This window comes from Rhinopithecus bieti, unplaced genomic scaffold (genome assembly GCF_001698545.2).
Source record: "Rhinopithecus bieti isolate Rb0 unplaced genomic scaffold, ASM169854v2 scaffold_31823, whole genome shotgun sequence".
NCBI lineage: Eukaryota > Metazoa > Chordata > Mammalia > Primates > Cercopithecidae > Rhinopithecus > Rhinopithecus bieti.
Genome location: NW_016814121.1, coordinates 1,368,330 through 1,395,924, shown reverse-complemented (window position 1 = coordinate 1,395,924; position 27,595 = coordinate 1,368,330). Strand labels below are relative to the sequence as shown.

Genomic DNA, 27,595 nt, shown 5'->3' with positions numbered 1-27,595 from the left:
TCCCGTCTCTACTAAAAAATACAAAAAATTAGCTGGGCACAGTGGCGGGCGCCTGTAGTCCCAGTTTCTTGGGAGGCTGAGGCAGGAGAATGGCGTGAACCCAGGAGGTGGAGCTTGCAGTGAGCCAAGATCATGCCACTGCACTCTAGCCTGGGCGACAGAGTGAGACTCCATCTGAAGAGAAAAGAAAAAAAGACATTGACATAATGGTGGGGTGGGGCTTCCTAATCAAGTGCCAATGGTCAACAAGCCCACCCTTTCACTCAGAGCTTCTGGTATTTTCATCTTTTATATATATAATAAAATACAGATTATAACTGCACCTAAACGCAAAACCTTACCATAAAGAACGAAACTAATGTTGGGTTTTACCATGCTATGGCACCCTTCAGATCACATTTGCCTTCCAGAGTGCAACCATAAACGGGTTCATTTTTGTAAAAGTATCTGAAGATTTCATGTTTTCCTAGGCATCTTTCTTAACTTGTTGCTAATCAAATTTATTCTTTTTAAAGTAACATTTTTTAAATGGAGATAGCATTTCACACAACATGAAATTCACCATTTTAAAGTGTACGTCTCAGTGGTTTTTAGTACTACGGTTTTATTTACTATGCCGTGCAACCATCACCACTACCTCATTCCACAGCATTTCCATCACCCCAAAAGAAACCTTGTACCTATCAGCAATCCCAATTCCCACCTCCTTCCTTCCCCTGACAACTACTCATCTTTCTGTCTCTACAGATGTGCCTATTCTGGACAATACATATGAATGGGATCATACAAGATGTGACCTTCTGAACCTGACTTATTTCACTTAGCACAATGTTTTCAACGTTCATTAGTGAACGCAGATCTTCACTTCTCTTTATGGCTGAATATTATTCCATTCATTGTATGAACAGACCTATTTATCCATTCATCAACTACACACACATTTGGGTTGTTTCCACTTTTTGGCTACCATGAATAATGTTCCAATCTACTTTTGAGTTTCCTGTTCTTAAATGTGAGTAGACCACCAGAAATCATTACAACATAAAAAAAGGAATTAATAGAAAGGACTATAAACACTCAAATGAACAGGAAAAAACCAACTGGGGAGACAGGAACCATGCAAAAAGAGAACAACTTTTAGCTAACTTTAAAATTATCATTAATAAACTTTAGCTAATAAAAAATACCACATCCATAAAATAAAGGACTATTCAGAGAACCAGAGTTCCAGGAAACTAAAATACGCTAAAAAGAATTCAATGGATTTGGGAGAAAAGTTGAGGTGGCCTCCAAGAAAGGAGAACAAAAAGAAAATGAGATGAAAGATAGAAAAAATTAAAGAAAATGAGAAGATTAAATAAATTCTAAGATATACAAGGTTTCAAAAATGTACCTCCCATATACCCTCTTCTCTGGAAGCCTGAAGGACAGGGCTCGCTAACATGAGTGACCAAGAAAGATGACGGGGGTGGAGCCCTTGGGACCCAACCCAAGGATAAGGACTACTATTTTCAGGAATATCATCATGCACCACACACAGAACAAATTTATAGATTAACTAAGGTATGTGATCACTCAACAAAAGACAGGCTGGCATTAATTTAGTAATAAGTACAAAATTAAATAAACATATAAAACAATAAATCCAAGGAAAACACAGAGTTTGGAAGGAAATGGAAAGGCAATTACAGCACACTACATGGCTTAGCTGAAGATATCTTTCACATAGTCAAAATAACAAAATGGATCTAAAATTTCAAGACAATCCCCTAATGAGGATGAGGGAACAGGAAGGGTGTGTGCAAGGGTTGGGCTGGGAACGGGGGTAGTTCCTGAAGCAGGAAATAGAAACGCCTAAAACTGAAAAATCAAGGAGTTACAATATGGGAATGTTATTCAGAAATATGGAAGGAGGGCCAGGCACGATGGCTCACGCCTGTAATTGTAGCACTTTGAGAGGCCAAGGCAGGTGGATTGCTTGAGTCCAGTAGTTTGAGACTAGCCTAGGCAACATGGGAAAAAGTCTGCCTCTACTAAAAATACAAAAATTAGCTGGACATTATGGTGTGAGCCTGTAGTCCCAGTTACTCAAGACACTGTGATGGAAGGACCACTTGAGCCCAAGAGGTTGAGGCTGCAGTGAGCCATAATTGCACCACTGTACTCCAGCCTGGGGGACAGGAGTGAGACACTGTCTCAAAAAAACAAATAAATAAATATGGAAAGAAATTTCCAAAGGACTCATTAAGAATAGAAAATAGTTACTTGGGGTCCAACACAGTGGCTCACGCCTGTAATCCCAGCACTTTGGGAGGCCGAGGCGGGCAGATCACAAGGTCAGGAGATTGAGACCATCCTGGCTAACATGGTGAAACTCTGCCTCTACTAAAAATACAAAAATTAGCCGGGCATGGTGACGGGCAACTGTCATCCCAGCTACTTGGGAGGCTGAGGCAGAAGAATGGCGTGAACCCAGGAGGTAGAGCTTGCAGTGAGCCGAGATTGCATCACTGCACTCCAGCTTGGGCGACACCCGTCTCAAACAAAAAAAGAAAGAAAATAGTTACTTAGGGGATGGGGGTGCCTGATGTTCTTTATAATGGGCCAGATAGAAATCTTTGACGATTTCAAACTCTGTATATGTACAAATGGAACTTATGCTCATTCTGTTTTAAAAGCTGAGACTACAAAATGTCCTGAAGAAAATAAATCTTAATAAATATCTTTAACTCAGGAAATAAAAGTATGTGTCTATCCCTCATAGGGTTATGAATGGCTTCTAAGCAATTTAGTGCTTTCCAGCTAAAATAAAGCAACTCCTGCTAAAACAAAAGTACCTTAGGAAAAAAGAAAAATAATAAAGCAACTCTCAACAATGGCTAAAATTTGGGGCACAAATTGATCAAAAGATTAAACATAAAGCACATTTATGAAGATACACTGACTCAAGCCATATAAAAGCCATTTATCTCGCCAGGTACAGCATTAACAACTCACTTCTCTTCTTTTGTAGTAGACTTGTCCCTTTGTACATTACACTTCCTTCTCCAACACTCCAATCTTACTGTTACCAGACTGTCTTTGCACTCCACTCTGCCTGAACATACTTCCCACACTTAACTCCCAGTCACTTGGGTCTCAGTGTAAATATCATCTGCTCATAGAGGGTATCTGATCTCTCCAGAAAGTGTCCTGTCCCCTTCGTTCTAGCTCATACTAGAGTCTTTATCTCAATCTGACATGGTCACTTCCAGAGGGGAAGAGACCTCATCTGTCTTGTTCACCACTTCATCTTCCACACTTCTAAGAGCACTTGGCACATACTAGGCACTCAAGTATCAAGTTAATGAACCATGACTATTTACCTCAACATTGTTAGTTTTAAGAGTCTTACTGTATTCTCAAAGATTTCTTTTGAGGAATAAGTAAAAATTTGCTCCCACCTCTTACCTGCCTTGAAAACACACACACAAAAATCATTCCAAACACAACTAAATGCTTACACTAAAGAATTATTTGCTGTTTTTCTCAAATTTTAACTGGGAATCTTATCGTTTGTCAACTCTACTTGAGTAAGAAGGAGAGAAAAACCAGAATAGGATGTGCTGGGGTTGGGGAGGCTGTTACACAGAGCAGCTGCTATGAGGAGCAAGAAACTGGGGCCGGGTGCGGTGGCTCATGCCTATAATCCCAGCACTATGGGAGGTCGAGGCGGGCGGATCACAAGGTCAGGAGATAGAGACCATCCTGGCTAATACGGCGAAAACCAGTCTCTACTAAAGATACAAAAAATTAGCAGGGCGTGGTGGCGTATAGTCTCAGCTACTCAGGAGGCTGCGAGGCAGGAGAATGGCGTGAACCCGGGAGGCGGAGCTTGCAGCGAGCTGAGATCGCACCACCATTGCACTCCAGCCTGGGCAACAGAGCGAGACTCCGTTTCAAAAAAAGAAAAAGAAACTGGGAAGTCTGATGTGTAGAGAAATTTAGGATTCATTACTACTACTTTGTGTTCAATGTAATTCACCCTTTGCTACCTCCTCAAGAAAACTACAGCAGAGGTCTCTTATTTACAAACAAAACAAATGCAGGTGGGAAACTATCTCCTCTGAGAAGTCCTCCTTCACCTGTGTATCAATAAACATTTCCTTCTGTGTTACTTCTGGACTTGGCATATTATTAGCACCCCGAGTTGTGTCTATCAGCTCCAAGGAGCAGAGGGTTAAGTGTTTCCAGCCAGGCGCAGTGGCTCACGCCCGTAATCCTAGCACTTTGGGAGGCCGAGGCTGGTGGATCACCTGAGGTCAGAATCAGAAGTTCGAGACCAGCCTAACATGGTGAAACCCCTTCTCTACTAAAAACACAAAATTAGCCAGGCCTGGTGGCACATGCCTATAATCTTAGCTACTTGGGAGGCTGAGGCAGGAGAATCACTTGAACCTGGGAAGTGGAGGTTGCAGTGAGCTGAGATAGCACCATTGCACTCCAGCCTGGGCAGCAAGAACAAAACTCCATCTCAAAAAAAAAAGTTTCCTCTGTATTGCCAGTAGCTAGAACAGTGGCTAGCACAAATGTCTGTTCAACATGAAATCTAAAAGCAGTATCTAAATCAAAAAGGTCAATTATTTTAACTATACTTTTTTTTTGTTTTTCTTTTGGAGTCTCGCTCTGTCGCCCAGGTTGGAGAGCAGTGGCGCGACTTCGGCTCACTGCAACCTCCGCCTCCCGGGTTTAAGTAATTCTCTGCCTCAGCCTCCTGAGTAGCTGGGATTACAGGCACCTGCAACCATGCCCAGCTGATTTTTGAACTACACTCATTTTCACTCAGCAAGGTAAAGAGGTAACTTGAAAAGTTTGGAGAGACATACAAATGAAACACATACTTACTGTTTCAAAAGTATTCAATACCACCAAAGGGAAAAAAACATTAAAATAATCTCCATAAGTGTGAAATCTGATAGGCACAGGTCTTGAGATGGACTGACAAAGACTTGCAGGGGGCCCACACTGATCAAAGTTCAAAAACATTTCATATTTCCATTTTAAGACCTCTTTAATGAAGGTGTCAGAGACAGACTGTGATGACAAGAGAATGTTTACTGGAGAGGAAGATGGAAAATATTTGCTTTCACCAAATGGAACTTTGCAACCTTGCCTGTTGGAATTATTTGGAGACTGAGGATGAAGAACATTGCTCGAATTTTTCATTTCACCCACTGGCTTCTGAGCTACGAGGGGAGCTGGCTGTGGTACTTTCAAAATCGACTGAATCCCCTTTGCCTTATTTTTTAGAGATGGTGAAAGTGCTGAAGAAGTTTCCAAAGATTTAGAAAGACCAGCAATTCGTGAAGTACTCTTTGAGCTAAAAATCTTAGTGGTAGGTCTCAAAGGTTTAGATGCAGAAGGAGGCAAACCAGGTTTACGAAATACATCTTCATCTGTTGCTTTCACTTCAGAGTGTTGTGGGCAGTATTCACCCTGGTTTTTTGTGGTTTCAAGACAATCTTTGTACTTACACTTTGTGCCACTCAAAGATTCCAACTGAGGATGACTTACAGAATCTTCTTCAACCTGAACTGTATCTTTTCCATGAATTAGTTCAATGAATTTATAATTGTCATTCTCCATTTGTGAACATAAATCCATATCTTCAGGATCATTTTGTGTTAAAAATAAGTTATCTTCCTCTGTATCACTGCTGGAGTCAGGCTCTCCCTCGTTCAAAGTTGCCATCTCTGTATGATGTGCTGTCGGATCACCTCCCCCCAGAGGGTCCTCTGAAATAGAGACAATTACTTCACTTGTTGGTACTGTTCCATTTAACACTATTGAATCACATTGGTTCAAAGGGCAAGCACCATCAGTCGCTGGAGACCCATGTTTTGCTTTTATGGTTTCTGGTTCAGAAGGCACGCATTTTATTAACTGTTTTCCATTACTGTTGGCAAGTACCTCAGTTCCTGCTGAACAATCATAATCTGACCTATCAGATTCCGGTACAAATGTGTCAGAATTCTGTGCTGTATGAGGCCCTGCTCTTGTAGCATCTGTACTTTCACAATCAGAAAGTCTTTGTCTATTTTTTTGTGATTTGGGTCTGATTTGCCTTTGCATCTGAAGTTCTTGACTAGTCAGCAGTTTCTTATTATTTCTGACAGACAGGTTCTGAGGAGAAATTAATTTAGTCTTTTTTCGAGTATCAACTACTCCAACAGTTTTGCCATGATCACGTAACTGAGCTACATAATCCAAAGATCGCTGGGACAACTCAAATGCCTTACGAGGACCCTTTTTCAGGCCAAGTTTCTCAACTGTTGAAGTTGGTTCAGGACACTGACGAAATTTCTTTGGTGGCACTATAGCAGGAGTTGTCCTACAACTGAGGTAATTTGAACTTCTATTCTGTCCTTTTTTGGCATCTGAATGAGTTTTCTTAGGGGTCTTAGAAACTGGAACTTTCCTGATGGGTTCTATATAAGTACAAAGCTTTGAAGATTTCTTTTGTGAAACCGTAGTGGCTCTCTGAATACTTGAATTGGAAGTTGTAGTCCTTCTACCTATACTCTTAAAATCATTTCCAACAAGATTTCTCTTATTAGTATCAGACTGGCCCTCATTTCTGACAGAAGATGAAGGCCTCACAGGATCTTCAGGAATTGGTTTTTCAGATCGTTTTCTCTTAGGCTTTTTTACTTCAATTTCACAAAATTCCTCAACAGAAATACTACTGCTCTGTGGTCTAGTGTGTTCTTCAATGCCCTCTGCCCCTTTTTTAACAACTTCAGATACATAATCTGTACAATCCTGACCATTTGTGGTATTGGTTATAGGAGTCAAACATTTTTTCTCACCATCTTGAACTGAATTATTATTGTCTAGATGATCCTGCCAAACGGAAAACACTTCAGATGCACTTTCAAACTCAAAACACTGAGAATCAGATTCCTCAAACTGAAAAAGAGACTTCGTCTTTTCTTCCTTTACTGGATTCTTTTCCTCCGTAACTGTTGAAACGTGCTGCTCTGGACGTTCCTTCTCAAGGCATCTTTTGTCCTGTCTAGTGAGTTTCTCAAGACTCAGGATTCTTTCATCATCATCATCATCGTCAGAATCTGAAATAATAATCACCTGTCCACGGGAGGCATCTCCATTATTTTGGTTAGCTGTGAAACATCTTTTATCTTCTTTTCCTTTCCTTTGTAGCTGGGATGAGTTCTGAGGGGAATCAGATGGAAACGTAATAACACTGGCTTGAGCTAGTAAAGATAATTTGTGAAGGTCTCTGTCTATCTGAGAATCCGTTAAGGTGTCAGATTTAGGACTGATGCCAGGGGCCTGTTCTCTTGTCAAGTTAGAATAAATCACATTGGTACTATTACTCATCGCCTCATCTCTTGATTCAGGTACAGTCATAAGATCTTTAAAGGAAGATGATTTCTTCTCTGAAGTATTGGCCATTTCTGTAAAGGGGATCGAATCTTTATCATCAGCATGAAATTCCTGTATTTCACAATTGTTTTCATGGGAATAGAAAATATCTAACTCTTCATTCTTTAACTGCTTCTCTTCTGGCAATAAATTGTTTTGAGATTTTTGTTCTCCATTCTTATTATAATCCAGAACACCACTAGGGTCTAAAGAAAGATTATGTATGAAACCATCTCCTTTCTGAACTCCTGTATCTTTCCTTGAATAGAAACTCCCAATGTTAGATACAGTCAAATTTTCGTCTAAATTGATAGTATTATTGACCAAAGTACTCTTCCTGTGTTGTTTCTTTATTACATGTGATAACTTTGCACAGATTTCATCTTTCTGTACCTTAGTTTTTCGTTTTGAGGTTTTAGCAAGAGCATCATCCTTTAAAGAGAAATCTTCATTTGATGTGGACACTTTTTCCAAAGCATCAGTGCTAGAATTAGTCAACAAACGTGTTGATACTATTATTCCTCTGTCACATCCCCTTTCTGGACCATTTCTTGAAGTACAATCCTCTGGTGTATATGAGGAGTTCTCTTTTACAGACTTCTGCTTCCTTGTACCTATTTTAATTTCATCTTCAGCTCTTTCAGTAAACATGTTTTCACTATTCCGCTTCAAGCATGACCCAGCTGAGAGCTGGTCTTCTAGTTTCACATCCTTTATATAATTTTGCTCATCATTGTCACCTTCTATAGTGTTATCTGCTTTGATCAATACACTGTCTTGCGCTTTCATTGGTTCTTTAGAAAATGTTGGGCTGGAAGCTTCCAAATAATGCATATCTTTTCTAGACTTCTTCCCTATTTGTTCACTTTCTTCTCTATTATAAGATGCTGGAGAGGTTTTACATGTAGAAGTCAGATCCACAAAAGTGTTACATGGAGGTGCTTTGAATTTTATGTTTCTAATAATTTGCTTTAAACAAGTTTGTAGCTCGTGGGTTTCCTGACTAGTCAACTGCCAACCTAGAGATAAATTTCCTCTAAGGAATAAGTTGAGCTTATCCCAGAATCGCTTGCAAAGAGATTGCTGCCCAAGCTGATAACCTTCTTTAAGGAGACTTCTAATCAGCTGCACACAAGCAAGTTGTACAGAGTTAGATGGCATGGAATGCAACGACAGTGATGATATCATTGCTGTTCCTTTGGAGCAATTTCCAGATGATTTCTCAGAACTCCGTGTAAATGCAGTAGTAGGAAGCTTGGCACATTTGACGACAGCTTCTACCCATTGCTGGGAACTTACCCACAGCAAATGCAAACATTTTTTATTTCTATGCAGTTCAATCACTGATACCAAAATTAGAAGAAAAAATTCAGTGACTTTGTCACACATGGCATCTGTTTGGTTGAGGACATCTTTGACTTCAGAGTACAGATGATGAACAACCTCTACTATGTAAGCCACACCCAAATCCTTAAGATCCATGAGGGACTGGACAAAAGGGATGAACCACAGAAATGTGCTGTTATGAACACGCATGTCTTGACCAATATCTGACTGAAGCACACTGGCTAATGTTTCCATTTCTTCATACATGTTAGGACAATAATCTGGGCAAATGGCTGTTCTCCATCCAGAATCCTAAAAGGAAAGAAATGCTGATGTTCAGATAAATAAGCACCACTTATTACAGGTTCAACATCCAAGTCGTTAAGAAAAGTATGTTTCTCAACTCTCTTATTTTGGTTTACCACATCATTATTATGGTATACAATGGAAAGGTACAATTGTGGCATACAATTGTATCACAATCGTAATACACCTAACGCCAAAGAAACTAAAAATATAAATTGAATTTTGAGGTTAAAGTTTCATAAAAAGACAAATTGATAACACTTTTATGTACTCTCGGCTTTTTACCACTAGCTACTTTTGATTTCTAGTCATACCACGTATGTCCCCATAAACTTTCCATCTTCCCTAAATGTACTTAGAAATTAATTTTCCAGGGCTGGGCGCGGTGGCTCAAGCCTGTAATCCCAGCACTTTGGGAGGCCGAGATGGGCAGATCACGAGATCAGGAGATCGAGACCATCCTGGCTAACACGGTCAAACCCCGTCTCTACTAAAAAAAAAATACAAAAAACTAGCCAGGCGACGTGGCGGGCACCTGTAGTCCCAGCTACTCGGGAGGCTGAGGCAGGAGAATGGCGTAAGCCCGGGAGGCGGAGCTTGCAGGGAGCTGAGATCCGGCCACTGCACTCCAGCCTGGGCGACAGAGCCAGACTCCGTCTCAAAAAAAAAAGAAATTAATTTTCCAAAGTACGCACACTGTAGTTAAGAGTCCATCTTCTCCAATGCACAATACATCTGCTGTTCAATGAGAAGGTTTTTTACATAGTAGTAGATTGAGAACAGCTACATATCATAAAATCAACAACTCAACAAATTATATAAAATAGTCTACACAATACAAAGGCAATAAAATAGCAGCTGAATTTTCAAAGTGTTTTATACCTTCTTGGTCTTTTCAGGATTATAATTGTATACGATCTGGCTGCAAGTCACCATATCATCCAAATATGACTCCGGTTCTAACTTGGTCCTTAAATATTAAGAATAAATAGAAATTACTGAAATTAAGGGAGGAAAAAAAGGCAGAAACACCTCTTGTTAAGAAATTCAGTGGAACATACTTTCTTATAGAGATGATGTATAAATCCTGACATTAGCTGAACTAACCTTACAGAGCTGTTCCGTATATGTTGAATCTCTCTATTGTAGCTTGCATTGTTGATTATGGTTTGAAATGCCTCAATAGGATCAATAAGCTGACCCCAGACCTTAGATCCAAGGCGGTCCAGAATCACCATAAAACAGTGTAATGCTGGCCAGAAAGGATCCACACTATCATCTGAAATACAATGGCACAAATCGTTGAATTACTAAACAGTTAGAAAAACATACTAAAATATGTTGAGAATTAAGCATTCTTTATCTGGTGAGTAGCAACCAAACTAAAAGCCAAGCAGCAAATAATTTAAAGTAGCACGCCACCAATCCTTAGACACACATAGGTTTTAAAAAGCAGGCACATTTTCAAGATTTTTTTTCAAGCAATACTATGATGCTTCTGAAAAAAAAAAGTAATGGCAAATTATTTAATGGGCAAGAAAACAGTAAAACAGTCTAGGTAAACACAGTCTTTTCACACCCTATTTGCCATACCAGAAACAACCTTTTCTAACTTAGCTCCTCAACCCCTCCCAAAACTTTGTAGTCCCATCCTCCAATAACTAACAGAAACGAAGAGGAAAAAACATAAAGGAAAGAGAAAGAAACTTGGTATTTACAGATCTACATGAAGCCCACAACACAAGAAATTCTCTTTCAGCATGATCCTGAATTTTGTGTCATGCAGTTAGTGTAAATGACTAAATTCTTTTTTTTTTTTTGGAGACGGAGTCTCGCTCAGTCGCCCAGACTGGAATGCTGGAATGCAGTTGTGCGATCTCGGCTCACTGAAAGCTCCACCTCCCAGGTTCACGCCGTTCTCCTGCCTCAGCCTCCCCAGTAGCTGGGGCTACAGGTGCCCACCACCACGCCTGGCTAATTTTTTCTATGTTTTAGTAGAGATGGGGTTTCACCATGTTAGCCAGGATGGTCTTGATCTCCTGACCTCGTGATCCGCCCATCTCGGGCTCCCAAAGTGCTGGGATTACAGACGTGAGCCACCGCGCCCAGTCAATGACTAAATTCTTTAGCTAAGGAGTAAGGCAAAGATACACACTCTTCATCTATCTGTATCTCAACATGGCTTTGCTATTATCTACTTTTCATCCAACTTCCCGCTTCTCTATTAGATATGCAGTAGCAATATACTGCCCTACTCAAAGACCTTCAATGGCTACTTAATGTCTTCCAAGAAAATTCAAAGTCCTCAGTCAAGAACTTAAAAGATACTGATCTACTGTTTATTTCCATTTTTATTTTACATATTCCTGTAATCATATACTATCTACAGCAAAAATAGATCACTGCCTTTTTCCAAAATAAGCCCTAGAATGCCCTTGCTTCTAGCACAACCTATCAAAATCCTATTCATCCTTAAAAGTTCAGCTTAAATGCCTCTTCCTATATATTAAACATTCCCCCACTTCAGTCATCTGCAGTACTCTTCTGAGGTAAGTGCTGGAATTCACTCAGTTACTGCTAGTTGTTAAGTCATCCTAGAACTTGTGACTTTCCTTCCCTCACACTTCTCAGACTTTGCCACAGTCATCTGAACTTTCTTATATATTTTTCTATCCTCCACTGCATCTGAAACAGTGCCTGTGCCTAGTAAGCTTACAAGAAAGAAAGTAGTTAGGTGAAGACCATTATGAAGTTTCTGAAAGAGGAAATTAAAATTTTGAAGACGAGGCTGGGTTCGGTGGCTCACGCCTGTAAATCCCAACACTTTGGGAAGCCGAGGCAGGAGGACTGTTTGAGGTCAGGAGTTCAAGACCAGCCTAGGCCACATAGTGAGACTTCATCTCTACCAAAAATTTAAAAATTAGCTGGGTAAGGTGGCACATGCCTGTGGTCCCAGCTACTAGGGAGTCAGAGGCAGCAGGATGACTTAAGCCTGGGAGGTTAAGGCTGCAATGAGACCTGATTGAGCCACTGCACTCTAGGGTGGGTGACAGAGTGAGATCCTGTCTCAAAAGGAGGAAAAAAAAAAAAAAGTTTTTTGTTTTTTGTTTTTTTTTAAGATGATAAGGGAGCTAGCTTAACAGGAAGGACAGAATTATACATGTAGTTAGGCAAAGGGAAAGAAATGAACAATTTATGCAGTAAATGTTGGCAAAAGAGTAATAGCCTTAATCAGATAAAATCTAGCCAGAAAATATAGGCCACAGGCCAGGCGTGGTGGCTCACGCTTGTAATCCTAACACTTTGGGAGACCAAGGCAGGCGGATCACATGATGCCAGGAGTTCAAGACCAGCCTGGCAAACATGGTGAAACTCCATCTCTACTAAAAAGACAAAAATTAGCCAGGTATGGTGGCGCATACCTGTAATCCCAGCTACTTGGGAGGCTGAGGCAGGAAAATTGCTTGAACCCAAAGGCGGAGACTGCAGTTGGCCAAGATTACACCACTGCACTCTACCCTGGGTGAGAGAGAGAGACTTGGTCTCAGAAAGAAAAAACAAAACAAAACAAAACAAAATATATACATATGCCCTATCAACAAAAGAATAACAATATATTTGTATCAGAATCTCCCACAAATGAGTTTATATACAACATTCAAGCTGCATGAACGGAAGAGAATGAGGGGAAAAACTATATTCATTATGTTTTCATAGGATCTGGTATACTTGGTCTTTATTAATTCATTAACTTCAAAAAGATGAGAAGCACTTATTTAATTACAGATCCTTCATGATTAGCATGATACAAGCATCAGCAAAAGGAGGTCAGGATCTAATAATAAAGACAACTACAAGCTTTAGGCCTCATTATCTAGACTATCTAGAGCAGCATATCCAAGAGAATGTTCTGTGATCATGGAAATGTTCTGTCTATGCACTGTTCAATACAGTACAGGATACAGTACAGGCACGTGTGGCCACTGAGCCTTGAAATATGACTAGTGGGACCAAATAACTGCATTTTTAATTTTAACTGACTTAAATTTATTTTAATAATCACATGTGGCTGGCAGTTACTGTATTAGAGAACCACAGAGAAACAAAGAGGCAGGCAAAGGGAGGTCATGGGACAGAGAAGGCCTTCCCCACAATGTTAACCACAATATCGTTACAAATGGGTCTCCCAGAGGTCCTGATATTCATCCTACCACCAACATTTTCATCATGAAAAAGTAGATTAACTTCCCTTCTTCTATGGAAGGAAGGTACTGAATTAAATTATAAAGGTCCTTTCTGATTTGAAAGTCTACGGGAGGCTGAGGCAGAATGGCGTAAACCCAGGAGGCGGAGCTTGCAGTGAGCTGAGATCCGGCCACTGCACTCCAGCCTGGACAATAGAGCGAGACTCCGTCTCAAAAAAAAAAAAAAAAAAAAAAAGTCTGAATCTGGGCCCAGCACTGGTGACTCATGCCTGTAATCCCAGCGCTTTGGGAGGCCAAGGCAGGCAGATCACCTGAGGTCAACAGCTCAAGATCAGCCTGACCAACGTAGTGAAATCCCGTCGCTACTAAAAATATAAAAAAATCAGCCAGGCGTGGTGGTGCACACCTGTAGTTCCAGCTACTTAGGAGATTGAGGAAGGGGAATTTCTTGAACCCAGGAGGTGGAGGTTGCAGTGAGCTGACATCACACCATTGCAGTCCAGCCTGGACAACAAGAGTGAGACTCCGTATCAAAAAATAAAACAAGGCCGGGCGCGGTGGCTCAAGCCTGTAATCCCAGCACTTTGGGAGGCCGAGACGGGCGGATCACGAGGTCAGGAGATCGAGACCATCCTGGCTAACACGGTGAAACCCCGTCTCTACTAAAAAATACAAAAAACTAGCCGGGCGAGGTGGTGGGCGGCTGTAGTCCCAGCTACTCGGGAGGCTGAGGCAGGAGAATGGCGTAAACCTGGGAGGCGGAGCTTGCAGTGAGCTGAGATCCGGCCACCGCACTCCAGCCTGGGCGACAGAGTGAAACTCCGTCTCAAAAAAAAAAACAAAAAACAAAAAAAACAACAACAAAAAAAGAAAACAAAAAAGTCTGAATCTATTACTAAACCAGAAAAATTCTTTTCTCCACAACATGCACCAATTCCTGCAATTAAAGTGCATCATCATCACCATACTCAAAAACATTCAGCAAGTAAAATTTATTACCGTCTGATTGCCTCTCCATAGTGTGAAGTATCGATTGCATAAAATCATTTTGTTTGTCTGAGCCCAACAATAGGGAATCCATGGCTTGTTCCTCAAGAATGGTCAGCAACATGCAAATACCTGTAAGATCATTTAGAGTTATATTGAATTGATGAAATAATACTATTCTAATGCCTGGTTTAGTTTGCAAAAGAAAAACAAGGCAGGAAGATGAAGCAAGATAGTATTTAGTTTCTCAAACACTTAAGTCTCAGATATTCATACACAACTGCTCCCAAGTAACAGAACTTTAGACTAATTCAAGTGTCAAAGTAGAAAATGGTTAGAAAACAATTTCTAAGATAACTACTATATAAACTGTATCTCATCAATATAAGATGCCTTCAATTTTAAGATGTATTATATTCCATATACCATTAAGAAAGAAAAAAAATCACTGCCAATTATGACACGTGACCTTAAGATCTGGAATCAAGGAAATGGTATACAAGTATTTTGAGGCCGGGCATGGTGGCTCATGCCTGTAATCCCAGCACTTTGGGAGGCTGAGACAGGCAGATCACAAGATCAGGAGATCGAGACCATCCTGGCTAACATGGTGAAACCCCGTCTCTACTAAAAATACAAAAAAATTAGCTGGGCGTGGTGGCAGGTGCCTGTGGTCCCAGCTACTTGGGAGGCTGAGGCAGGAGAACGGTGTGAACCCAGGAGGCGGAGCTTGCAGTGAGCCGCCACGGTGCCACTGCACTCCAGCCTGTACGACAGAGCAAGACTACGTCTCCAAAAAAACAAAAGAAGTATTTTGAGCCACTATAGGACTTGTAAACAATGCTGACAATTCTTTCTACTAGGAAAATTTAATATTTTTAAGAGACAGGATCTCCCTCTGTCACCCAGGCTGGAGTGCAGGGGCACAATCCTAGCTCACTGCAGCTTCAAATGCCTGGGCTTAAATGATCCTCCCACCTCAGCCTCCCAAGTTGCTGGGACTACAGGCATGCGCCACCATGCCCGGTTCTACCAGGAAATATTTTACACACTGAAAAAGGAGTATTAACAATCAAACCCTATTTAAAGCCAACTATTACACTAATATTTTGTTAATAAAATGTGTCCTTAAACAAGATTCAATTCATTTGCCAGTGCTTGAAAATGTACCTCTTACTACAGAAAAGTTTCTAGGATATAAATACTGTTTAAAACAAGATATGTAATAGTTAAGTCAATTTAATGACAGAATAAGAACTGGGAACTATAAAATCCTATCTTTAGCAAGTTTTATCAGATCACCAAAAGAGAACACTTCCCTTTTAGGACACTCAAGAACTACAGGGCCAGGCGCAGTGACTCACACCTATAATTCCAGCACTTTAGGAGGCCGGGGTGGGCAGATCACTTGAGGTCAGGAGTTCAAGACCAGCCTGGCCAACATGGTGAAACCCCGTCTCCACTAAAAATACAAAAAATTAGCCAGGTGTGGTGGCATTCCCCTGTAATCACAGCTAATCAGGAGGCTAAGGCAGGAGAATTGCTAGAACCTGGGAGGTGGAGCGTGCAGTGAGTGGAGATGGTGCCACTGCACTCCAGCCTGGGCAACAGAGTGAGACTCTGTCTCAAAAAGCAGAACTGGCCGGGCGCGGTGGCTCAAGCCTGTAATCCCAGCACTTTGGGAGGCCGAGACGGGCGGATCATGAGGTCAGGAGATCGAGACCATCCTGGCTAACACGGTGAAACCCCGTCTCTACTAAAAATACAAAAACTAGCCGGGCGAGGTGGCGGGCGCCTGTAGTCCCAGCTATTAGGGAGGCTGAGGCAGGAGAATGGCGTTAACCCAGGAGGCAGAGCTTGCGGTAGAGCTGAGATCGGCCACTGCACTCCAGTCCGGGCGACAGCGCAAGACTCCGCCTCAAAAAAAAAAAAAAAAAAAGAAAAAAAAAAAAAACAAGAACTATTATGAAAATACTAAACTATTAGGTAGGAACTAATACTCAACCTAACCAATAAGGCTTTTGTACGCTTGGTAGTATCATTACATGTGTGGAGGGCAGAAAATTAGTTTACCCTTCTCGTAGACAGACAGAAGTATAAATGTCTGGACTCTCTAGAAGTCCCAACTCAATGACTTTAAAGAGGCAAATTAAAACTTCTTGTAAGTCATAATAATCATCTCTGTCCACTTTCCCCAAGTTTCTTGCAGTCAAGATAGCCCAACGCCGAACCTAAACGCAGAACATAATATGTTTATTACTTAATTCAAAAAACAATGGTCTACATACAGTAGGAACATGGATAAGAAAACAGGATTCTCTCCAGATTTTAAAAGACATGTGAGATACTAATTAATGCAACCTGTAGACCTTCTTTGATCCTGATTTGAACACACGAATCCTAATAAACAGTTTGAGACAATCCTTTCCACTCATTCAAACACTGACCGCCAACAGAACATTAAGGAATTATCCTTTTAGATGCAATAATAGTATTTTTCTGGTCGAGCACAGTGGTTTACACCTGTAATTGCAGCACTCTGGGAGGCTGAGGCAGGCAGATCACCTGAGGTCAGGAGTTCAAGACCAGCCTGGCCAACATGGCAAAACCCAGTCTCTACTAAAAATACAAAAAAATTAGCTGGACATGATGGTGCACTCCTGTAGTCCCAGCTACTTGGGAGGCTGAGGCAGGAGAATTGTTTGAAACTGGTGGAGAGAGGTTGCAGTGAGCCAAGATCATACTACTGCACTCCAGCCTGGGCGACAGAGTAAGACTCCATATCAAAAAATATATACACAACAACATTTTTCGGGTTTTTTAAGTCCTTACCTTTTAGAAATACATACTGAAATATTTTGTGGATGAAATGCTCTGATGTCTAAGATTTGCTCTGAACTAATCCAAAGGGGAGTGGAATGTTGACTATGTGTTGATAAAGCTAACTGATGGATTATGGGGGGTTCATTACACCATTCTCGCTACTTTTATGTTTATCATTTTCCGTAACAGAATGTTCAAAAAAGGAAAGAAAACACAAAATGAGGAATCTCAAAAGAAATCAAAGGCCATTTCTAAATGGCAAAATAGCATAAAGAAGTGATTTTAAATTTCTTGGAGGCTATGAATTAAATTTAGTGCTCACAACCAGCCTTAAGAAAAAATAAACTAAATAAAACAAAAATATCAAGAGTGCATCCTTCACAGTAAAACTATTATTTTACAGAATACATTATATAGGCACATGTATACTCTTTTACTACAGATTGTAGTCAAAAGTTGGAAAACACAGACCCCACATGAGCTCTATGCCAACATAAGCAACAAATTATAAACTACTGAAAAAGTTTTGGAATCCATGAGTTCTTACTGATAAGTGGTAGAACAGGAAAAAGCTCTTGATTACTGTACAATCAATGTCAAGTGGTAACTAGTAAACATGGAGAGTGCTGGAGTTAGGAAATCACCATCTTGCAATAATGATAGAAAAACTGGTTCAGGCAAGATACATTAATGAATGCTAAATTTAGGAGGAGACTGGTGAAACGCAGAGTATTTACATGGTCTTAAAGTATCTAAACAATAGAAATTATTATGCAGTAGAGAAATGGGACATCTTCACTGAAAGCTCAAAATTTACATCACCATGAGTTGCAAAGGACATGGAGTGCCTCTCTCTACATATGACAAGGTGAGAAGGACACTCTCTCTACATATGACAAGGTGAGAAGGACAGTAACATCACTTATGTGGTACTCCAGTTAGGAACGTATAACCTGAACCTATCCATGAGGAAACATCAGACAAACACGAAGTGAAAGTGAGGAACACCTTTTTTTTTTTTTTGAGACGGAGTCTTGCTCTGTCACCCAGGCTGGCATGTAGTGGCACAATCTCGGCTCACTGCAACCTCCGCCTCCCAGGGTCAAGTCATTCTCCTACCTCAGCCTCCCAAGTAGCTGGGATTACAGGCACGCGCCACCACACCCAACTAACTTTTGTATTTTTAGTAGAGATGGGGTTTCACTATGATGGCCAGGCTGATCTCGAACTCCTGACCTCGTGATCCACCCACCTTGGCCTCCCAAAGTGCTGGGATTACAGGCGTGAGCCACCATGCCCAGCCTCATTTATTTTTTTAAAAAGAGGCAGAGCAGGAATGACTGTGCTCTTCAAAAAGTAACTGTCATGAAAGACAATGAAATGTTCCAGATTAAAGAGGACTAAATGGACATGACGACTAAACACAAGACCTCTTACCAGCAGTAACAAGAGATTTTGCAAATCTATGACCTCTCCAAAATTGTATTCTCAGGCTATCACACAAATATAAAATGGTGTATCATTGTGGTCTTATTATTTCTCTGATCATTAAATATAAAACATTCCTTCACGTATTTATTAGCTATTGGTAGTTCCTCTTCTGGCACATGACTGTTCAGTTCAGATCTTCATCCATTTTTTTCGTATTGTTAATAATATGATTATCTTCTTCCAATTTTTAAATTTTTTTTGAGAAAGAGTCTCACTCTGTTGCCCAGGCTGGAGTGCGCCAGCATGATCAGGGCTCACTGCAGCCTCAACCTCCTGGGCTCAAGTGATCCTCCCACCTTAGCCTACTGAGTAGCTAGGGCTACAGATGTGCAGCGCCATGCCCAGCTAATAAAAAAATTTTTTTTTGTAAAGATAGGTTCCTGCTGTGTTGCTCAGGCTGGTCTTGAATTCTTGGCGCCCAGCAATCCTCCGGCCCTGGCTTCCCAAAGTACTGGACTTTCGAGCATGAGCCACCATGCCCAGCCCTTTTCCCAATTTTTAACTAGTATTTTCACTCTCTTTATGGTGTTGTTTGATAAACAATAACTTTTCATTTTAGTATAGTCAAGTTCATCAACTTTCCTTTCATAATCAATGCTTTCGTTTTTACAAAACCCTCCTCAGACCAGGCGTGGTGACTCATGCATGTAATCTCAACATTTTGGGAGATGCGGGGGCACTTGAGTCCAGGAGTTCAAAACCAGCCTGGGCAACACAGCAAAACCCCATCTCTACAAAAAATTAGCTGGGCATGGTGACTAAGGCAGGAGATTTTGGTGAAATGCTTGAGCCTGGGAGGCAGAGATTACAGTGAGCTATCATCACGTCACTGTACTCCAGCCTAGGTGACAAAGCCAAGACCCTGTCTCAAAAAAATAAAACAAACCGGCCGGGCGCGGTGGCTCAAGCCTGTAATCCCAGCACTTTGGGAGGCCGAGACGGGCGGATCACGAGGTCAGGAGATCGAGACCATCCTGGCTAACACGGTGAAACCCCGTCTCTACTAAAATACAAAAAAAAAATAGCCGGGCGAGGTGGCGGGCGCCTGTAGTCCCAGCTACTCCGGAGGCTGAGGCAGGAGAATGGCGTGAACCCAGGAGGCGGAGCTTGCAGTGAGCTGAGATCTGGCCACTGCACTCCAGCCTGGGCAACAGAGCGAGACTCCGCCTCAAAAAAAATAAATAAATAAAATAAAATAAAATAAATAAAACAAACCTTCTTCACCTTACGATCTAAATGCTATATACCTCTATTTCCTGCGAAGAGTTTGAAAACTGAACTTCATTATGGTTTTTTAGACAGATTTTGTCATTATGAATGATAATGAGGTAGGGATCTAATTTCTCTTTCCATATAGTACAACTTTCCTTTCGTGAGATGGAGTTTCGCTCTTGCTGCCCAGGCTGGAGTGCAATGTCACAATCTCGGCTCACTGCAACCCCTGCCTCCCGGGTTCAAGCGATTCTCCTGCCTCAGCCTCCCAGGTAGCTGGAACTACAGGCGTGCACCACCACACCTGGCTAATTTTTTTGTATTATTAGTAGAGACAGGGTTTCCTCATGTTGGCCAGGCTGGTCTCGAATTCCTGGACTCAGGTGATTCACCGACCTCAGCCTCCCAAAGTGCTGGGATTACAGGCGTGAGCCACTGTGCCCAGCCCTATCTCCAGTATTTCTTTGTCCTGATTTTTAATTTTCTCTTTCTGGGACGTCTTACATCTTTGTTAACACTACTACTTCTACCCTCCATTTATCTTGTAGCTTTTCTTTTTATATTTTCTATTTTTCTTTTCTTCTTAGGGATTTGCTCAACCTGGTCTTCTAATTCAGTTCTCTTGACTATACCCACTGTATTATTTATCCCATCTCCTGAAGTCTCCTAAATATCTCATTTTTCCATCTTACAACAACTTGGCTTGGTTCTCACATTTTCTTTTTTTTTTTATTATACTTTAAGTTCTAGAGTACGTGTGTACAATGCGTAGGTTTGTTGGTTCTCACGTTTTCTAGTTCTCATTTCACATTAGTATCTTCCCGTATTTCTTCTAGCACGTTTACTATAATAATTTTAAGTTTATTGGACAAGTGTTCTAATGTATCTGCTTCTACTAAAATCTTTATGTTTCTCATGTATCTATTATTTTTAGTTTGTGAATTCCCTTTCACTCTGGGGTATTGGCTCCTGTCAGGTGGTGCCTTTGGAAGGCCAGACTCCAGACTGGCTTATGTCCAATCAATTCAGAGCTGAGTGGTGGATGAAATCCAAGCTAGAAAAACGTACTCACTCACTGACATGAGTGATCACTCCCAGGGAGAAGCAGCATTAGAAGACACGACTGGGCTATAATCCCCCAAGTCCTGGGGTTGAGAGGGGATGATACTGAAGCAATTATCAGCGGTTAATTGGTCTCCACCTGCTTGTCTCAGTGCCTCACAAACATCAGGGGTTAGCCACTGTCCTGATTTCAATTCTACCTTCAGCTGGATCGGATCTTTTAGTTGAGAACAGATTTGGATGCAGGTTTTATTCATCTAAGGCAATGGTGAAGGAGAACTGGAAGCAGAACCTTAACAGTTCCTTTTCTACTTTATTCTCCCACAGCCCATTTTATTCTCAGGCTGTAAGAGAATGCTCTCAGAGATACTTCCATAGTATCTCCCACAGGTACTGCCTGATATGACCCAATACCCCAGAGTGAAAAGGAATTCACAAACTAAGGATGTTCTCCTCCCCATCTCCCACATTCACCTTTCAAAACAGCCCTTGTCAGCTGGACGTGGTGGCTCACACCTGTAATCCCAGCAATTTCGGAGGCCAGAGTAGGGGCATCATTTGAGGTTAGGAGTTCGAGACTAGCCTGGCCAACCTGGTGAAACCCTGTCTCTACTTCCAGCCTGGGCAACAGAGCGAAACTCCGTCTCAAAAACCAAGAAACAGTAATAAAAAAAATTGTTTTAAATAAACCAGCCCTTGTCAACTCAGAGTTTCTCTCAATGTTCTCCATTTTCTCTTTCAAGTTCCTCTAGAGTTAAACCTAGGGAAAGGACCGACAGCGCTGGTCTTCATTCTCTGTCAGAGCACACGCTTTCTTCATGTGTTTCAGGGATTTGGTTTGCAAGCTCATTGGACAGGGAGGAATTCTGTGTCCCTCCTACCACTACCCTTCCCCTTCCTAAATGTAAATTTGGGCTGGTCTCTATCCATCCTTCAGAGTCCTGCACTAGAACTATGTCTATTATCAGCAGCCCAGGACTCCCAACCTTTGGTCACATAAGGACTAGGTAGACTCGGTCACCAGCTGCAAGTGCTTGGTCCAGGCCCCGGTTACAAGACCAGATCTGCTTCCTCCATATGTACATAGCTTTTAAAAAGCCAGTGAACCTTTTTAATACTTTGGTAACCTTCTTTCACAGGCAGAGGAGCACCCCCAATCCGCCCCTTGTTTGGAGTGCGCAGTTTGGCTTTGGTTCTTTGCCTTGCCTGGAGTATACTTCTAATTCCTGCTGTCCTGCATAAGCTGAATCCCCAGCTACCCACCGCCATCCAGGCCTACAGGTTTCCACTCATTTATTACTTTATGTTTCTGTTCCATTGCTGGTCCATAGAAATAAGTTTTCCTTTGGAGGAAAGTGATTATAACCTCTTTAATTTCCTCCTTTTGCATTTTTTTTTGAGACGGAGTCTCACTCTGTCGCCCAGGCTGGAGTGCAGTGGCGCGACCTCGGCTCACTGCAAGCTCCACCTCCCGGACTCCCGCCATTCTCCTGCCTCAGCCTCCCGAGTAGCTGGGACTACAGGCGCCCGCCATCTCGCCCGGCTAGTTTTTTGTATTTTTTAGTAGAGACGGGGTTTCACCGTGTAGACCAGGATGGTCTCGATCTCCTGACCTCGTGATCCACCCGTCTCGGCCTCCCAAAGTGCTGGGATTACAGGCTTGAGCCACCGCGCCCGGCCTCCATTTGCATTTTTTTATATCATTGGTATGTGTTTGGCCCACAGGAAAATGAAATTCACCATTATCTTGACTGACAATCCCATTACCATGCTTTTATTTTATTTTATTTTATTTTTTTATTTTTTATTTTTTTTTGAGGCGGAGTCTCGCTCTGTCGCCCAGGCTGGAGTGCAGTGGCGCAATCTCGGCTCACTGCCAGCTCTGCCTCCCCAGTTCACGCCATTCTCCTGCCTCAGCCTCCAGAGTAGCTGGGACTACAGGCGCCCGCCACCACGCCCGGCTAATTTTTTGTATTTTTAGTAGAGACGGGGTTTCATCATGTTAGCCAGAATGGTCTTGATCTCCTGACCTTGTGATCCACCCGCCTCGGCCTCCCAAAGTGCTGGGATTACAGGTGTGAGCCACCGCGCCCAGCCTCGTTTGCCTTTTAATTTTAAGCTCAAGCATCACCTGTCGGTAAGTATCCCCCTATCCTCTCAGATCCCCTCTTCTTTGACCCCACAGCACCCTCTACTTAACTGTAGTAAATTTTAAAACAAGAAAAATTTTAGCAAACATTTTAAACAAAATCTGCACCATAAACCTCTATTATAGCTATCTATACGTACAAAAGTACGTATCTTAGTACTTTTGTACTAGGTGATATCCTTCTATCACCCAACACTCATACTCACCATATCATTGGGATGGACCAAAAACAAATAGATCCCTGGATGTTTGTCAAACACCTGAAAGGAGCAATTGGCTTGTTCCATCCGACAAAGTGCTTCAACACATAACTCATCTAAAAGGAAAAAAGTAAGTAAAATATATAAATCTTATCTTATCAAGATTACCTAAATTAGGTTCCTTGGGTTATTCTGTAAATAAATAAAAATTTGCTTTTTTTCCCCAAATTGAGGCATAAAAATGCTTATATTGTAAATGCAGGAACAATATTTACCTATCTGACAGGCTAAATCAGTTGGTCATAGCATGTTCTTGGAAATTATTCTGACCTTATTAGAATAGATCCCTTTTTTGCCGGGCGTGGTGGCTCACGCCTGTAATCCCAGCACTTTGGGAGGCCAAGGTGGGCAGATCACCTGAGGTCAGTAGTTTGACTGACCAACATGCAGAAACCCTATCTCTACTAAAAATACAAAATTAGCCAGGCATGGTGGCGCACGCCTGTAATCCCAGCTACTCAGGAGGCTGAGGCAGGAGAATCGCTTGAACCCAGGAGGTGGAGGTTGTGGTAAGCCAAGATCGTGCCATTGCACTCCAGCCTAAGCAACAAGAGCAAAACTGTCTCAAAAAAAAAAAAAAAAAAGGATTGTATCTCTTTATTTACACTTAGGATAATTATCTCCAGAGGGAATGTATAAAGGACCTGTAACCATATGGTTGTAAGTCCAATTCCATTTGTATTTAATGTTTTGATCCACCTAGACTTTATCTGATACAAAAATAAGGAACAAAGTCAGCTTTGCCCCTAAGCAACTAGCTGTCCCATTCTCATTTACTGAACAATACATTTACCCTTTCAGATGAATCAACTTTAACTGTAAAATTTCAAAAAAAATTATCATTTTTTATTTCTAATAATACAGTTTTTTCACTAGTGGCACTGGCTGGCTTTGGGGATGGGAGGCACAATGATTAGAAAAGCACAAAGGGCGCTCCTGGGATGTTGATAATGTTTTGATTTTTGATCTGGATGCTGGCTACACAAATGTGTTTGATTTGCAAAAAAAAAAATCAAACATATACTTTTATGGATATTCTTTAATACTTGAAAAAAATCTTAGAATTTTCAAATCTAGTTACTTCGAATTTATTGGTTTAGACAAAACTGACTCGCACTTTTAGATCTACTTTTTAGTTTACTGAAAATACAGTAAATAAACAAGATAAATAACAGTACAGGAAAGAAATCAGAAAAATCCATAAAGTGTGTTATTCTACAGGGCAAATATATGGCCTCCCCCAACAAGTCAGACTCATGGCCAAAAAAAAAGATGAGGGCACAAGTTGGTTTCTGTACAAACACAGTTGGCATGTGCAGGGGTTTGGTTCCAGGGTACCAAAATCCACAAACAGCTGAGTCCTGCAGTTGGCCCTGAGAAACCAGCACATACCTAAAGTCGACCCTCCAGAGAAGCGGGTTTTGTAACCCATAAATACCGTATTTTTGATTTCACTTTGGTTGAAAAAAGATCCGCCGGGCGCGGTGGCTCATGCCTGTAATCCCAGCACTTTGGGAGGCCAAGGCGGGCGGATCACGAGGTCAGGAGATCGAGACCATCCTGGCTAACACGGTGAAACCCCGTCTCTACTAAAAATACATAAAAATTAGCCGGGCGTAGTGGCAGGCGCCTGTAGTCCCAGCTACTTGAGAGGCTGAGGCAGGAGAATGGCGTGAACCCGGGAGGCGGAGCTTGCAGTGAGGTGAGATTGTGCCACTGCACTCCAGCCTGGGCGACAGAGCGAGACTCCTTCTCCAAACAAAAAAAAAAAAAAAAAAGATCCATGTATGACAGGATCTGCACAGTTCAAGGGTCAACAAAGATTGTTTTTGGGTTTTTTAGAGACAGGGTCTTGCGCTGTTGCCCAGAATGAAGTACAGTGGTGTGCTCATGGCTCACCACAGGCTCAACCTCCTGGGCGCAAATGATCCTCCCACCTTAGCCTCCTGAGTACCTAGGAATACAAGCACGTGCCATCACATCCAGCTAAATTTTATTTTTTGTAGAGATGGGGGAGGGAGGGTATTGCTATGCTGCTGAGCCTGAGAAGGACTGTTTTGAATTAAAAGAACTATGTACCAAATGCACTGTGTGGCCCTTGACTAGATTCTAATTTAAGCAAAGCAGCCAAAAACACATTTTGCAACTATTGGGAAAACATGAAAATGAACTCGATTTTAGTATTGTTATTTTGGGCCAGGCCTGCTGGCTCACACCTGCAATCTCAGCACTTTAGGAGGCCAAGGTGGGCAGATCATTTGAGGTCAGGAGACTAGGAATCTAGGAGACTAGCCTGGCCAACATGGCAAAACCCTGTCTCTACTAAAAATACAAAAATTAGCCAGGTGTAGTGGCAGGAGCCTGTAATCCCAGCTACTCAGGAGGCTGAGGCAGGAGAATCGCTTGAATCCAGGAGGCGGAGGGTGCCATGAGCCAGTATCGTGCCATTGCACTCCAGCCTGGGTGACAGTGAGACTCTTTAAAAAAAAAAAAAAAAAAGGTATTGTTAGATTTGATAGGTTAGGGAAATGTCTTTACTTTCAAGAGATTCATATTATGAACTGCAAATATCAACAACCAAAATCTAAACAGCTATAATAAGCCACGCCATGGTGGTTAACGAAAATTACTATAGAATAGCATTTCCCAACCATGGGTGATTTTATACCTTACCCCCCAAAAGAGATATTCAGCAATGTCTGGAGATGTTTTTCGTTGTCACAAAGGAGATAGGGAGTGCTACCGACATTTAGTAGACAGAGGCCAGGGATGCTGCTACACAGCCCACAGTGGATGGCAGAGCCCCACAGCAAAGGATTATCCAAAATGTCACCAGTGCAAGGCTGAGAACCCCGCCACAGATACATTACAAGAATGAAAATTATTATTATTATTACTATTTTTTAAGACAGAATCTCCCTCTGTCAGCCAGGCTGGAGTGCAGTGGCACAATATTGCTTCACTGCAACCTCCGCCTTCCAGGTTCAAGTGATTCTCCTGCCTAAGCCTCCTGAGTAGCTCGGATTACAGGCACACGCCACCACACCTGGCTAATTTTTGTATTTTTAGTAGAGATGGGGTTTCACTATGTTAGCAAGGCTGGTCTCAAACTCCTGACCTCAGGTGATCCACCCGCCTCAGCCTCCCAAAGTGTTGGGATGACAGCTGTGAGCCAGCATGCCTGGCAAGAATGAAAATTATTAATAATTGAACAAACAGATGAACAGATACATAATAAAGCAAATATAGCAAAATGTTAACAACCGTATAATCTATGTGATAGGTATATTCTGTTCACTCTATAATTTATTTTTCTATGTTAAAAAAATTTCACAATAAAATGTTGGGAGCCAGGCATAGTGGCTCAGCCTTATAATCCCAGCAATTTGCAGAGCTGAGGTGGGAGGACTGCTTGAGCCCAGGAGTTCAACACCAGCCCGGGCAACACAGTTAAACTTCATCTCTACAATAGATACAACATAAAATTAGCTGGATGCAATGGCACACACCTGTACTCCCAGCTACCCACAAGGCTCAGGCAGGAATATTACTTGAGCCCAGGAGGTAGAGGCTGCAGGGTGCCATGACTGCGCCACTGCACTTCAGCCTAGGAGACAGGGCAAGACCCTGTCTCTAAAAAAAAAAAAAAACTTCAGTTGCCCTCTGAACAAGATAAGTTTGAACTGTGCCCCTAAAACAGGTATTTTGTGTTTGAACTCAAAAAATCAAAATGTTGGAAAAAAATGAAGTCCTAATTATTTATCCTAAGTTTAGCAAACAAATTTGCAATAAGCCTAAATTCTTATACTAAAATAATAAAACTGAAATAACTTGAGGAATCATCAAGATACTCACTAACACGTTCATGTAGAAGCAAATAAGGATATTTCAGTATTTCAAGAAGAGGAACTCGAAGCTTATTTTCAAAGTCTTGTCCAGTGATGTCAAACAGTGGCATCTCTCCATTGTTGTCTACTATATATAACTCATCATCATCTCCAATTTCTGCCTTCATGGATTTTTCAAAGTGATTTATCAGACGTAAGGTTTCCAATTCCCATAAAACCTGAAGGAAAATAAATGGGCAGTGTGCGTTATGTCTTATCATCAACAAAATACACTGAATGTGATCACCCAGAAAGCCTTTTCCTAAGTACAAAAATTCTGAAATTGGCCGGGCGCGGTGGCTCAAGCCTGTAATCCCAGCACTTTGGGAGGCCGAGACGGGCGGATCACGAGGTCAGGAGATCGAGACCATCCTGGCTAACACGGTGAAACCCCGTCTCTACTAAAAAATACAAAAAACTAGCCGGGCGAGGTGGCGGGCGCCTGTAGTCCCAGCTACTCGG

The 27,595-nt window shown here is 41.7% G+C and overlaps 2 protein-coding genes across 6 annotated transcripts in view; both read right to left on the bottom strand.

Moving 5' to 3' along the window:
• The window catches only part of SETX (senataxin), a 70,852-nt gene extending 56,475 nt beyond the window's left edge, over positions 1–14,377 (bottom strand). For all 5 annotated transcript variants that reach the window (XM_017849922.1, XM_017849924.1, XM_017849923.1 and 2 more), the window contains exons 1-4: positions 14,262–14,377; positions 10,165–10,336; positions 9,940–10,027; positions 4,885–9,063 (exon numbers count right to left, since the gene is read on the bottom strand). In XM_017849922.1, the coding sequence (XP_017705411.1) occupies positions 4,885–9,063; positions 9,940–10,027; positions 10,165–10,336; positions 14,262–14,373 (4,551 nt within the window). In that variant the 5' untranslated portion in view covers positions 14,374–14,377. The remainder of the gene's footprint in view (positions 1–4,884; positions 9,064–9,939; positions 10,028–10,164; positions 10,337–14,261) is intronic.
• Positions 14,378–16,254: 1,877 nt separating this feature from the next.
• On the bottom strand, positions 16,255–27,407 carry LOC108513949 (probable helicase senataxin). Its single transcript, XM_017849929.1, has 3 exons — positions 27,102–27,407; positions 23,193–23,302; positions 16,255–16,480 (listed from the first exon to the last, which is right to left on the bottom strand). Exons 1-3 carry the CDS (start codon positions 27,352–27,354, stop codon positions 16,319–16,321), a joined length of 525 nt encoding a protein of 174 aa, XP_017705418.1. The 5' UTR covers positions 27,355–27,407; the 3' UTR covers positions 16,255–16,318.
• Between the last annotated feature and the right edge of the window lie 188 nt (positions 27,408–27,595).